This window comes from Pleurodeles waltl, chromosome 3_1 (genome assembly GCF_031143425.1).
Source record: "Pleurodeles waltl isolate 20211129_DDA chromosome 3_1, aPleWal1.hap1.20221129, whole genome shotgun sequence".
NCBI lineage: Eukaryota > Metazoa > Chordata > Amphibia > Caudata > Salamandridae > Pleurodeles > Pleurodeles waltl.
The window spans coordinates 400,955,584-400,969,915 of record NC_090440.1 but is presented as its reverse complement, the minus strand read 5'-3'; the positions used below and the strand labels follow the sequence as shown (position 1 = coordinate 400,969,915).

Sequence of the window (14,332 nt, the reverse complement as noted above, 5' to 3'; positions counted from 1 at the left end):
TGTCTTGGGTGTCTTGGTGGGCACTTAACTAGAGAGTGAGAAGTTTGATGGGCAGGCAAGACTGGCACAGCAGGCCAAGGTGTACACGAGAATGAAGGTCTGGTTTGCTACCTCTGTTCCCACTATTGAAGGGACCAGGACTACCATAGCAGTTATTCAGCTAACTAGCTCCAAACAAACATGTGGTTGAGGTGTTGTAGTGCCAAATCTCAGTTTTCCAGATTTAGGTTTTTTTCTCCAGCTTTGTAACAGATATTTTAGCCTGATAAAGCTCAGGGCACTTAACAAATGTATTGTAAAGGTTAAATTCAGAAGTTGTTTTTTGGTGCAAATTTTAGCAATTTTAAAAGAGGAGGTTTTACTGATTTCGCTCCAGTTGCAAGACACCTATTTCCATATTTCTTATAGCCACTTCTAACCATATTCCTCCTCTTTTTTAATACTCCCTCCATTTGTTGGACTGGATCTGAAAAATCTTCAGTACTACCCCTGAGCACCAGTATGTGGTACCGCCCGCTACGCGCTGACGGCGCTTCACGCCAGATGTGACGTGTGGACCTATATAGAGGGTCACCCTTGCATGCTGAAATCACTTTCTTTTTTTTCCCCACTAGTAAAGGACGATCTGGAGCTACCACTTATCTCTTTAAAACATAAAGCATTCTTCTAAAACACTGTGCAAGGGATATGTCACATTCCAGGGTTTATGCCCTGTAGTAAACGTAGTGTCTGACTGACCCACATGTGGTTTGCCTGTGGTGCTTGATGCTGGATCACGATTCCAAGGCCTACTTGACACACCCCAAGGCCATTCAAAACTGGGAAGCAAAGCTCCTCTTGGTGAAGCATCGCAAGACCCAGCTCCGGGATCAGTTAAGGTCTAAATGTAAGTCCCAGTCCCGCTCCCAAGGTCATTCCCACAACTAGTTGTCTTCACGACCTAAATTCTCAGGCAAAACCAGGAAGAAGCATAAGAAGTCTAAGTGAGGCTCTGCTCAGTCCCGCCACTTTCGATCTCCTAAGATGGTGTGAGGGCGTCATCATGGTTCAAGGTCACACTCCCGAATTCGCTCTACTCTGGAGTCGATTCTGACCCTTGTCCAATAGCAACTGAAGTTGCTGGGGCCATCCGCGACACTGCAGCAAATTGAAGAATTTCACACAATGATTCTAGGGCTTTTGTCAATGTTATCAGCTACCTCTGGTCTGATGATGAGCGGCCTCCCAAATGGACTTTCGCTGGCAGATCAGTCCTCAGTGCCTGTTGGGCCCTCTGGATCCGCTCAGGGATCCAGGCTGACTTTAATACCTGTTCCCGCCCCAGCACCTTAACCCATGCCATAACACAGTCTGCCAATGCCGGTGCCACTGACATGATGGCTAACCAGTAGCGCAGACAGCACCGCTCCAACCTCCACCAAGACCATTGCGCTCCTCTGTCAGAGCCACAGTCTCTTTACCACCCTTCTGACTCGGACACAGTGCCTCTACCTTCTGAAAGGGCTCATGTCCTTCATGATGTATTCAGGATAACCTTTAATAATGGGGGCAACGATGCTGGGGATGAGATTGCCCAACCTTACATAGAAGACAACTGGTGTGAAGATCCAGTGGCCCAGCATCATGGCAACCTAGTTCCCATCCCGGTCTTGAAGGAGATGACTTAATATCTGCAGTGGTGGATACTTGTTCACAATTGGTTCAGTGGAACTAGTGGAGGGCCTCTCCCCTTTCTACTGAGCTGATTTGGTGACGTACGCTGGGAAGGTCATCTGAGTGAGGTGGACATTAGAGCACTCTGGTCTCTGGCGGAGTGCTAGCTCTACATCAGTAGACTTGAATTGCAGACCATTCATGTGGCTCTGAAGGTCTTTCTGCTGTCCATCAAGGGTATGCTGGTATGGGTTCTCATGGGCAATACCACTGTCATGCGGTGCTGCAGCAAGCAGGATGGAGTGGAATCCTGGGTCCTTTGTGAAAATGCTTGGTGCCTCTGGGGAACAGCTGGAAAGTCAGAGCACTTTCCTTATAGAGAACCACTGGGTAGGGTCCCTGATGCCACAACAGACTAATTGAGCAGGGGTGTCTGACAGCTTATGAGTGAAATCTGCATCCTAAGGTGGCTCAAGGTGTCTGCTAAAAGTGGAAAGAATCCTGGCTAGATCATTTTGCCATTGTTGGGAACGTGCAGTCTTGAAAGTTTGCATGTTGGAGTTTCCACAAGAACACTCCAGCTAGAATGGAACACGGGACCCTTGTGCTCCTTCCCACCCCTTCCTCCCCTGCCCAGAGTTCTGAAGCAGATCAGGAACAATTGGGCCCAGGTTATCTTAGTGGCTCAGGATTGGGCTAGGAGAGTGTGGTACCCAGCGCAACTGTGAATGAGCAGCTGTCCTCCTATCAGGCTACCACTTCGCTAGGACTTCCTATCTCATTTACTGTCCTCCACTCAAATTTCCACCTCCATGCATGGAAATTAAGCAGCAGCAATTGACCTGCCTGAAGTAGTAGATGTCATCCTTGCTGCCAGGCACCCTATCACAAAATCCATATATGCTGGGAAAAGATTGAAGCCTGGTGTGCGTGCACAAGACTTACTCTTTACAAGCAAAGCTCTCTGTGTTGTATTGTTTGTTTTATTTTTAGCCCTTGAAAGGTCTTGTGGTGGGTACTAATAAAGGCAGTTTGCCTGCCATTTTGTCATTTGCCTGACTGATCATCCTTGTTTAAAGCACCTTTTGTGATGAGCTGTATTAAAAGTTTGACACATATTTACCTCTCAAACCGTTTGTGATGCCACAGTGGGACCTTAACGTGGTCTTGATGTTTCTCATTTGTAGACATTCAAGCCAATGCATAGCCGCTCCTTGCGTCTCCTAACTTTAAAGACCAGCTTCCTCATTGTGATTCGGTTAGCTCATTGCATGAGTAAACTGAAAGTACTTAAGGTTCATCTGTCACCTTTTTCCTGGGCAGGTTGGTGCTGAGGCCTTAAGCGGCATTCTTGCCAAAAGTCGTTACTCCCTTCCATGTTGGACAGTGCATCACTGCCAGTGTTCTTTGCAACCGTTCACTCCTCGAAAGATGAGGAATCGGGTGAGGAGAGACTCCATCATCTGGACTCCAAAGGGGCTTTAAGCTTTTACATTGATCATGCACAGGATCATTGAATGGACAGTTAATTGTTTGTGGGTGTTCTCTGCAGCAAAGAAAGCAGAGGCTGAAGAAGACCCTGTTGAGGTGGATAGTCACCTTCATTAAAATTTGCTACACACTGGCTAAGAAGCAACCGGTGGAAGGTCTAGGAGCCCGTTCCACCAAGGCTAAGGCTGCTATTACTGCTTTGTCATTGAAGCCTTGATGTCTGCCAGACTGCAACATGAGTATCAGTGCACACATTCATGAAGCGCTACTGCCTAGACAGCCAGATGGAAAAGGCATTTTGCCCTTGCTGTTCTGCAGGACTTTTTGGCCTGAGTACACTCCACAAACTTTCCGTGTGGTGAGGTACTGCTTTGGTATCTATTTTAAGGTGATAAATCTGCAGTTAGAACTGTCCATCAGAAGATCATGTTTCTTATCATCCTACCCTCTTTCTGGTGCATACCCTTAACTTCAGATTTCTCACCTCCCTCCCACCTCCCCGTTCAGTGGAATCGCCTCTTTTTTAACGTCAAAAAAGGTCCAAAGTTAGGGATAAGCACACTGGTACTGACTTTTGTTCAAGCCATGCACAGCCCCGTTGCACATTCCACTGCCCGAATTACACGCAGTGGAATGCATGATGGTGCTGCTGAACCTGCCGTACCGCCACATTGCCGCCGGTTCAATTACAAGACTGCTGCAATGTGAAGGCCCTGTTGCCAGCCCTGCGGTGAACCTGTAATAGAGCTGGCGGGATGAGTTTGTCAGGCGGCTGAGGCCGCTTGCCCAACTCATAATGAGGGCCAATATCTAGATGCAGGTTCCTTACCGACCCACCCATCCTCCACGCTCTGACAACTGATTTCTAGGGACAGGGATTCCCCTTTCAGGGCCCTAGTTTTGATGCACCAGTGGTCAGTGTTCTTCATGGCTCTGCACTTCTTGCATGGAAAGTTGTGAAAAGAAACTGATGTCAGGACGCCAGGGTGGCATCTATATAGTACTCACAATGTCATCTGGGGCGGATGACGAATGCGGAGCCGATCGATGCTACCTAACGGCGCGCAAGGGTACTGCATGAGAAAAATCACAGGATCCAGACTGAAGCCCAGGGAAATTTTAAGGTAAGAAATCTACAACTAGATATTGTCTCTACCAGATAAAGCGTTACCGAAGGTAAGTAACTTGTCCTTCACATTTAGATTTGTTTTGTTTCTTTTTTGTTTCTTTGTGGCATCTCCCAGTTTCCCATGCTCTTTTAACATTTATGTTCTGTCTTTGGCTAGATTTAAATAATCCTCTGGCTTTTATATTGTCACTTGATGACACTAGAATACTTCACTGCTGGAAGAGGAGTTGGGTTGCCACAGCCACCTCTTCCATTTTGTCGGTGCTCCATTGTAAATTAAATGAACAAGATCACAAATAATATGCACTCAAAAAGTAATGGTTGGGGCACAGCATCAAGAATCTTTCAACTCAAAGTACTATTTGTGCTTCCGATCAACACTGTGGCATTCCCCTAATATTGTCAGTTCAAAATTCTGAGGCAAATTCTCTAATTTTCGCTGCAGTCACTGTGATCTTGGCCACAGTCTCTTTCCACCTGGATTACAGTAATTCACTGTTGTTGGTATAACTAGCTTATCTGTGATGGGCACACACTAACAGGACAACAGCTCTCCAGTGTTAACGCTGTTTATTGGCTAGTTTCACTTGGTTAATGGCTCTATGCATCGTCATAGGGACTAAAGTGGTCACCCTTTCCTGACTCTGGACCCCTACCGAGTCCTCTGAGCGCTTTGGTGCCTCATCAGTTTTTCTCTTTCACTTTCTTTCTCAAAGGTTAAAAAAGAAAATAGGGCCTGATTATTTAGTCTGTGCACCCTGTTGATAGAATTCTCGGACTTTTGTTAAGATTTACTACAAATCACCTGATTTTTAATAAAGGTATAAAACGTTTTCCCCAAATTAAGTGTCCTGTTGAAAGTTGAGGCCAGCCCTCAGAACATTTTATTTCTGTTGCTGACGTCCTCTAAAACCCAAGCCCACATCAGCTAAAATCTGTGTACAAATTTGTAATATGCGTTACTTACCAAAGAAAGACTCCATCCTCCATAATGTTGTGTCACGTTTTGTGTCTACTATTCTACCTCCTTGTAATTCCTCATACCACCTCCATCCATACACTTCAAATCAATTGCTATAAATTCTGCAACATAAAGTACTCAGCGGTTCATGATTAGTTTGATTTTCTTGCTTTTGGGGGGGGGTGGGGAGAAGGTCATGACACCTAAATGATTATGATATTTTACCTAAGTGTTTAATATTTTTTTCGCTGCTGCATCATTTATGTTTCTCCTGTAAAAATGCTTGGTGGTACATTGCTTAACCGTTTTTTAAATAATGCTTTGATGGTGTATGCCACTTATCCGTAAATATCGAGAGGAACATTTTAGTATTCTGTTAAATCCAAATTCCCAAGTGAATTCATTATTTGGAAGTGCCTTTTTATAAAGTCCCTTTGTACACCCCGCTTCTCAGTTGCATCAGCCCACCGACGCTTCGCTGCACTGTTACTTATTGTCTGAAACGACCCCGTGTGTTTGTCTGTTTTTTCAGTCTCCAGTCATTATGGGCATTATGTATCAACGTGTTTCCATCCAGCAGATCTCCTCACCATTTCTCTCTCTAACGCGTCTGCTCGGGACCAAAAACTTCAAACAAATTATCAGGTTGACTATCCCAGTGCAGTAACCAGCATAGAAAAGCATGATCATAAGAAATACCATAAAGGGACCTGCAAAGCTGCCAGCCTACTGACAACCATATACTGCGCCTCTCTCTCACACACACATGCAAACCTCTTAAACACTTTCCACATAGGGTGAAAAAACAAAGACAGCAAGCACTCTTCCAGCCCACACCCTACACAGCATAGCCTGCTGCCCGTTTCTGGAAGTGCTTCAGTGCGCAGAGGCGTAGTGTGCACCATGTAAATGCCACAATACAGAAGAATACAATACATAGGCACAGAATGGGTAAAACCATTGGATGCATCAGGCCCTAAAAGAGCAGAGTATGCATCCAGAGCCGCTGTTTTGGAGTAGAATCGTAAAAGAACGGGAGTCTAATCTGTGAGAATATAAAGAGGCCGAAAGAGAGATATCACTCTGTGCTGGATATCAGTGTTTTTCAGTAGCTTATTCATTTATAGCAAGCACTGTTTAGCTTTAATGCTCTAATTTTTCTGTTCGCACAAATTATATAAGTGTTTTTATTCCAATTTGCAGGAACCTTTGATTCCATGATTACCAGCGAGTCTCCAGGTGATCTCTACATACCTCAGAGAATCCTTTCATCCTCCTCTCTACCCCTTCGCCAGCGTTCAGAAAAGCCACCATGGTGTAAATATTTCTACTTTCTTTTGGCTTCAAATCTTAAGTTAATATCTTTGTTAGTTTATTTTACTAGTTAATTTGACTGAACGCCCTACTCATCACGCTTTAAATTTGAACGTTTGTAACTCGTGTGATTGGGTCATATTATGCAGATGTGACACCTTGCTCAATAGCTCCATCCGTGCACTACTGTAACAAATCTATTGCACACCTTTTTTGCTGCGTGCATAATAAGGAATGGAGTAATCATATTTTACTGGGGGGGAATATTACTTAAAACATTATTCAGGGAAATAGAGGCGCAAATAGTATTTCCACAGTTTTTCTGCTTGTGTGTTAAGGAACTGGAACACACAAGTAGCAGCGTGAGAGTCATGACATTGGTGCTACAGTTTTGCTAGAAATATTGTGGCCTGGAGTGTTCTGAGAGTAGCAATGTATGAGGATGAGTAAAACTGGTCTGGAGTTCCCTCTTTGGAACTTGATTCAGTAGAATTACTGCAAACTATTTTAGTTTTTTGTTTGGTGCATAACTGAAGAACTGCCTAGTTGCACTGTTTTGCCCAGTGCTTGTATACTTAGCTATGCACCATGTGAGAACTCTCCCAAACTATTCACTTCAGTCTAGATTTTGATCGCCACAAGACAGGAGCTGCAATGGCGGAACTGTTTTCAAAGGAGTACTTTACGCCCCAACTATGTTATGCCCTCAGTTAATAATTAAACATTGAAATATTTACCTATGCCTTGGCTTCAGCAAAGATTTGATTACTTCAACTGGTTTTATTTGGAGCTGGTGCAAAGCTCTAAATGGATTCTCTGCATTTCCTGGCGCACACGTGCAGATGTTAAATGAAGCTTTTGGCCCGAATGACCGTTCTCCGTTTAGGTGTTGAGTGTGATTCGGGGTGAACCCTGAGAACAAAGTAGGTCACCTTTTATCAGACCTTGTGCCTGGCTTGCCTAGCTCAAATCGAATGCTTAAGCACTTTTTCCAAATTTGCATCAAGCTGGCTCAATGATGTCAGTTTCAAGAGTTTCAAGTTTTCTGTTAAGTCTGTCACGGGTATTTTATTATGTAGTTTTGAAAATAATTATCTTTTGACATCTAAGTGATAATATATGGGAAACCGAATGATTTCTACTTAGCATTTGGGCACGATACTTCACTGCTTATTAACTGCAGTGAGCTCTGCATATGGTGGTCAGTACCGCTGATTCAGCTGCCATGATGTTGACATGACTTGGTCCATTGAGTTACGTACCTAAAGAGATGTAAGTTTTAAATGGTAAAGACCATGACAAATAAACAAAACTCATTCTGCGCACCTAACTGCTAGATCTCAATCATATTTAACTGTTGAGATTCCATGGCCTGTTAATAAATGTTTTTTTTCCCAATTTTAACAGATAGCAGTGGTCCTTCAAGTACTGTGTCAAGTGCTGGCCCTTCTTCACCCACCAGCTCTGATATTTCCACACGCATCAGCTTCAACGAAAAGTTGCCTATAATTGCTCAGAATAGCGAAGCACAGCAAGACCTTTCACAGGAGGTGATTCCCCATAGCCAGCAGCCCAACAATAATGTACCACCTCAGACGTTGCTTCCGTCAGGTGAAGCTACTCCTCTAGCTCAGCTGCTGCTCACAGAGGAAACCGAGTTAACAGAGCCATTGTATATTGAAGAGCCTCTCCCTGGCCAGCAGCTGCTCACTGATGAAACTGTTTTAGGCCAGCAACCATCGCACGAAGGTGCTCTACCAGGCTCACGTCCTACATGTGAACAAATTGTTGTGGCCCAGCAACCACCTGGAGAGGCGTCGCTTCCAAGCCAACCTCTGTCTAACAAGGCAGTTTTTCAAGACCAGCATACAAACAGTGAACCACTGCTAAATGTAGCGATGATAGAACATCCTGTATTAGCCAGCGAAGAGGTCTTCCACGGCCAGTAACCATCCCTGAAGCTTTTTGAGAGACTTAATTTAGTACAACAGGCACCAGTGCATTGACAGTGCTTTCAAAAAGCATTGACAGTGTTTTCAGAAAGTGGCTAAACGGAAAAGTCTTTCGGATCACCATCTTTCAAAATTCAAGCAGATGATTTAAAACCAAAAGAAATAGATTAACCATCAGTCATCCAGTATCAACGAACTAGTAAACCTTGAGTCAACGGACATTGAAAAAGAATCAGATTGAGTTTCTTCAGAATCAGCAGGACTTTTTTTATGTTCAAGCTCTGTCGGAACAGCTGACATCAAACAAAAACGATTTGTAGAGTTTGGCGCATCCTATGCTTGACTCCTTAGAACCACTAAGGCATGCACGCACATAACAGATTTTGAAGATCGGTGACATAGTGAGTAAGCAACCACGTGGCAAACTGGTATTCTGAAAACAGAAGCTATGTGAAAGACAGGTTTAGTTGGCCAAGTTGCCTCTTATGTTAAATATTCACCTGATCTTCAGTTGGCCTTCAGTTATCAGTTTACCCACTATCTAATTGGATTGGATGAAGGATCCTTGGTCTTAAAAATGACTTCTTACCATGTCAACATATATGCAGCGTAAATAACCACACCCTGGCATCTGTACCTACATGAAGACATGAAAGGAGCTGGATCTGACCACCTAAAGTGATGATGAAAGGGTTTTCTTGGAAAGCTGATATTCGTGAAGAGCATGTGCAGTGCTAATTATGCAAAGGGGGAGAAAGTGTGAAATCTTTGGCAACGGATTCGTTGTTCAGTAACAAAGCAATACAGACTATAGTCATTGCATAGCAGAACTTGTCATGTGAAAGTAAATTGATCAACATAATGCAATGTTTTAATCCTGGAGTAGTAAGTGAAAAAGGGCGTATTGGATCATTCATTCAAATTCTTAAGAGTGAATGAAGACTCCTTTAGGATCATAAGTGATTTTTAGAGAAATAATAGTTTCTGGGGTTTCTTTCATTCTGAGATAAAGAGATTTTTTTATGCACAGTAAAAGTGGTTAAGCAGGCATATATTGGTTGCTCCTCACTCAATCTTTTAGGCAGTCAAGTTAGACAGGTCTGGATTGTATTTAGAGCGACGTCTTATGAAACAACATTGCATAGGAAGGCATGGGTATGACTCAGACTGCTGAGTATTCTGATACGCAAATTCTCATAGGCATGGGGTAATGACAAACTTACTGTTCTGGGGCGCATTCGTGCTTGAATCTAATACCGCTTGTTAAATTTGCACCAAGTGATGTCAACCAAATATCCCGGAATGCCCGCATTGAAAGAATGCCAACAAACAATATTCCTCTCACAGTGCATTTGTTTATACTCTAGCAAAAGTGAAGGCATTCTCCATCGCGTTGATTGACGAGAATTGACACCGACAGGTTGACACAGGCGAAGATCTGTCAGTTATCAGCATCACAAAAATGTAGAAGTGTTTTCTGGTAAAAAAAAAACAAAAAAAAAACACCAACAACATTTGCTTTGGGGCTGACTGAAACATGTCCTGTTTTACTTATTAGGTTGTGATCTCATAAGTCATGTTTAGGAACGACGTCTGCCCCATGTGACATAAAGTTTTAAACATGATAGTTGTAACATTTATTTGTATTTATTTATGTAATATCAGAACTTGGTGGCAAGAATTCAAAAATAAATTATGTGTTTAGGATCATTAAAATCTGCGGGGCTCACACAGACAGCTCTTGTCAAAATTGTTCAATGCACAAAGTAAACTTTCGTTTGACCTTTGAACATCATTTCAATGCACTGACACAGATCTAGAGCACTGCCAACAGAACACTGATGTAAAGCATTCTTAGGAATTATTACTTACTAAAGAACAGAGTATTTTTTTAAAATATTCTGAGCACTCATTTTTAAACATTTCCAATTTTTCACCTATTTTTTAAACTTGAAATCAGCCATTATAACAGGATATGCATAGGATTTGCTTTAAGGTGGAAGACGCTGACTTGTCTTGTGTTATTTTGTGTAAGGAGAGGTTTTGTGGCATTTTAGGTGTGGACTGTGGAGATTCTTCTTTGCCTTATGCATGCGAATACCTGCATTGTAAATTGGAAAAATGCTGTCTTAGAACTCCTAGGTCTGGAGCAGATTCAGGAGTATTCTAGGAAATCTACAGCAATCATAGATTTCCCTAATACACCAGTGTGTAAAATACACATATATGGATTTTCCTATCAAATATAACGATGTGGATGATGTAAATGTGAAACACAGATACTTAAACACGTCAGTTTTTTTTTACACTAGATGGAAAAAAAGATCCAGTTGAAAAACCTTTTCCCTTGTTTCACGACAAATTCAGAGGTGTTCCCTTCTCACTTCCACCCTGTGAACGCACCTGCCTTTGACATGATCAACCATGTCTTTTTCCGGGTTTGGAATTACATGCTAGATCTACACAAATACCCACTGACTTATAAGACTAAGGGTTTGGTTTATCCTTGGTCTCGTGGGGTCCCCCACCAGGAAGTCTCGCATTTCCAACCCTAATCCAAAAATGCGAATAATCTGTCATACGATGAAGTGCCACATTCATTAGTACACTTTCCCAATTAAATATTTCAGCAACCTTGATTCTGTCTATCAAGATGTGGAAGTTTTGTTGAGAGATTGCTGCTTTTTTGTTCTCATAATTTAAACTTGGGTGTGCACACGTGTGTAAGGATTGGGCCAAGGGTGATGTTCAAATGTCCCTGCTTCTAGTCAGTAAATAGTTACTGTCGATCAGTGGTATGCATGTATAATGCTACCAAACACACGTTGTAATTTATGTGTTTGTAATAGTAAATATGGTGAGTTTATATTTTGATGCATTATTAGTGAATAGCCAATATCTGAATAGATTCATCACATGGCATGTCCATATACTTTGGAAAACTGACTAAACACTCTCCTGTGCTTACAGTGTTATGTGGTGGGGAATCGACTCACTAGTAAAAAGAAAATCATACAGTTGGGATGCGTTAGTGTATATTTTAGGAAATATTTTAATAGAAAGTTGTAACAATGTCTTGATGCAACATGTGTCTCCCTGCACAGTGTAGGCGAGACAGTGAGGGAATACTTACTAAAGAAGGACGTCATGGTTTTTTTACGTACATTTATTTAAAGCACATTTAGTAAGATTGGGTATTTCCCTAATTAAAGAGACTATGTGAGTGGGGAAACTCATTTCGGTGTTATTTGTTTGACTGAGCCTTGGCAGAGGAAATAACAATCCCTGCGATTAATTTATCATCCTTGTATGCCAAACAACATATTTTAGACCTCTTAGCGCCACCATAATTTGCTGTTTTTTTGTTTTAAATAAAATAACTTTATTTTTAACTTAGAATTGCTTAGTATATACATGTGTTTTACCCAAGGCTTCATTATGAGATGGCTGCTAATTAAAGAGATGAGCTACTGAGACCGGAATTAACAATTCCAGTTGATATCCCCTCTACCTCCATTTCATACACATTTCCCCCTGCTTTTATCTGTAGTTAATTCTGTGCAGAGTCACATTTGGTTTTGTGGATAGGGTGGTGTCCCACCAAACTCTGATTGTGCCCCATAATGTTTATTTACAATGCGGTCCTGCTTACCCAAAGGATTAAAATAAGAATACTGGTTGTGGTACATGGTGTGAACTTTCTTTGTTATAAGGGGGTTATCACTGGAATATGTAATGGCCGTTTGTTTGTGTGTAATTAATATAGCCATCGTTTATATAGACTGACAAAGTTCGTGTTGGTGCTGTCAGGCTAGTTTATTTTGTTGTGTATGATGCGTCCAAAATGAGTAGTCAACGAATCCAACTTTAATAATTGATTACTGTCAGATAAAGATATCTATAATGCAATTGTGAGTATATGCTTACAGAAAGTTCTTTTTAAAGAGCGTGGTATCCTATTTTCTTAGTTTTTACCATTTTATTGCAGTTTGACTTCTATTGTATTCTTTTTTTGTGTGATAATGGAGAGTAAGGGAACTAAATCAGGGTCTGCTTTAAGTACATTAGTAAATGATCTATATTATAGAGACATAATTATATAATGAAAGTATGTATTTAATTTATATATTTATGTGATTCATCATGTGGACTTTCAGCACCATGCTGAGTAGGGCATATCACTATGTGCATCCAATGATTTCCACTCCATAATCACTACAGAGTAAGTAACATGGATTGACTTTCCCTGATAATCTGCTTCGACATTTCTGTCATTCTCATATTAAACCTTTAAGTTTTAATTGGAAAAAACAATACTTTCTTTCCACAACAGGAGAGCAGCGAGTGAGATTGCTAATTTCGGGCCTCTCCGGCACTGACATAATTTCAACGGATTACCCATTTGCAAGACAATTGAAAAATGTTGCTTCCCATTTTCCCATTTTTATGTTGGATTGTGCTTTTCTTGATGACTATAATACCTATTTTTGTGCTACATTCTACAAATGTCCCTGCTTATTCCTATGTAGAAAAGTGAACGATATATTTTATATTGTGTGTGTGTGTGTGTGTGTGTGTGTGTGTGTATGTGTAAATGGTCTACAGATCTGTATGTGTGTGAAAATATCTATACCAATTAAACTGTGAATCATCAACCCCAAATGCAGTACAGTAAAGACCCGTTTCATCTGCAGAATCCAATGTAAAGTTGAAGACTAATGTCTGATTCATTTGGCTGCTTGTAATGTTTATTGTTGCACACATGTTCATGTACACTAAAATATGATGTGCGCTAGCTATGTGTGTAATGTTTTGTATTTGAATGCCCCTTTTCTTTTCCAGTTGTCTTTCATTCTTGAAATTGACTCATATGCCTACAGCTATGGCGTTTTGTATATCCTGCTGTATTTTCCTGATTGCATTGAATTACAGAAATATATCTTTTATTAATCCACTGAGCTGTCGATAGTCATTTTATTTCAGCTGCTCAGATGCGATTTATCCTTGCTTCAGGCCTCAAAAGCTAAATTAGATCAGGGCGTGTGTGCAACATGGAGTAAAGAGTGATGGTCTCGTGTTCTGTAAAGAAGTTCAATTTGTTGGTGGTTGAAGACAAACATCACACAATTGTTTGACATATTGTTTCTGATGGGTACTCCTAACTGTAGATGTCTCATCTTTAGAACGTGCTAAAGTACCAGACTGGATCTGGAAAATGTAATAGCAGTGCTCTTGTACGCTGCTAGGTGGTGTCATGAAGCTCCGCATTGATGTCCTTACAATAAAAAAAAGTGATGCGCAAGTCTACAAATAAATGCCACTCTTATGCACAGATATTAGTGCCTTTCTTTCTGGGCCTTTACACGCAGATCTGGAGCTTGCTTCCAGCTTTTTTTTGTCAGTTGGCAAATGTTTCCTAAAAACGCCTATTTTTTCCAGTATGCAAGGGACCTGTGTACCCTTTTAAAACTACGGTTCAAACCTTGTAGTGACAGTTTCAAGCAGGTATCTGTGACAGATGCCCATCAAGTGTGTCTGTGATGTTTGAGTTCAGGGTTCCACTCCAAGTACAGTGAGGAGTGAATCTGAATCTGAAAGCAATTTGAGACCACAAAGCTGTACATCACTGAGCATCAAAAGAAACATGAAAGTCCTGATCCCGCTTGAAACAGAGTGTAAAATCCCTCCCAAGGTTGTACATGGGACCATTCTTTATCGCTGTTTAAGTCTTCCCTCTTCACTATCTGTGTCTGCTGAACCCACCTTGGATTCTGCTCCAACACCGGGGACAACTTTGAATCCACGCCAAAACCCATGCTGGTTCCATTGACA

The 14,332-nt window shown here is 41.6% G+C and overlaps 1 protein-coding gene across 14 annotated transcripts in view; it reads left to right on the top strand.

The window, feature by feature from the left end:
- PPIP5K1 (diphosphoinositol pentakisphosphate kinase 1) overlaps nucleotides 1–13,454 on the top strand; it is a 1,126,642-nt gene extending 1,113,188 nt beyond the window's left edge. For all 14 annotated transcript variants that reach the window (XM_069222621.1, XM_069222618.1, XM_069222612.1 and 11 more), the window contains 2 exons: nucleotides 6,438–6,551; nucleotides 7,956–13,454. In XM_069222621.1, coding sequence (XP_069078722.1) covers nucleotides 6,438–6,551; nucleotides 7,956–8,497 — 656 coding nt within the window. In that variant the 3' untranslated portion in view covers nucleotides 8,498–13,454. The remainder of the gene's footprint in view (nucleotides 1–6,437; nucleotides 6,552–7,955) is intronic.
- The last annotated feature ends 878 nt before the right edge of the window (nucleotides 13,455–14,332 follow it).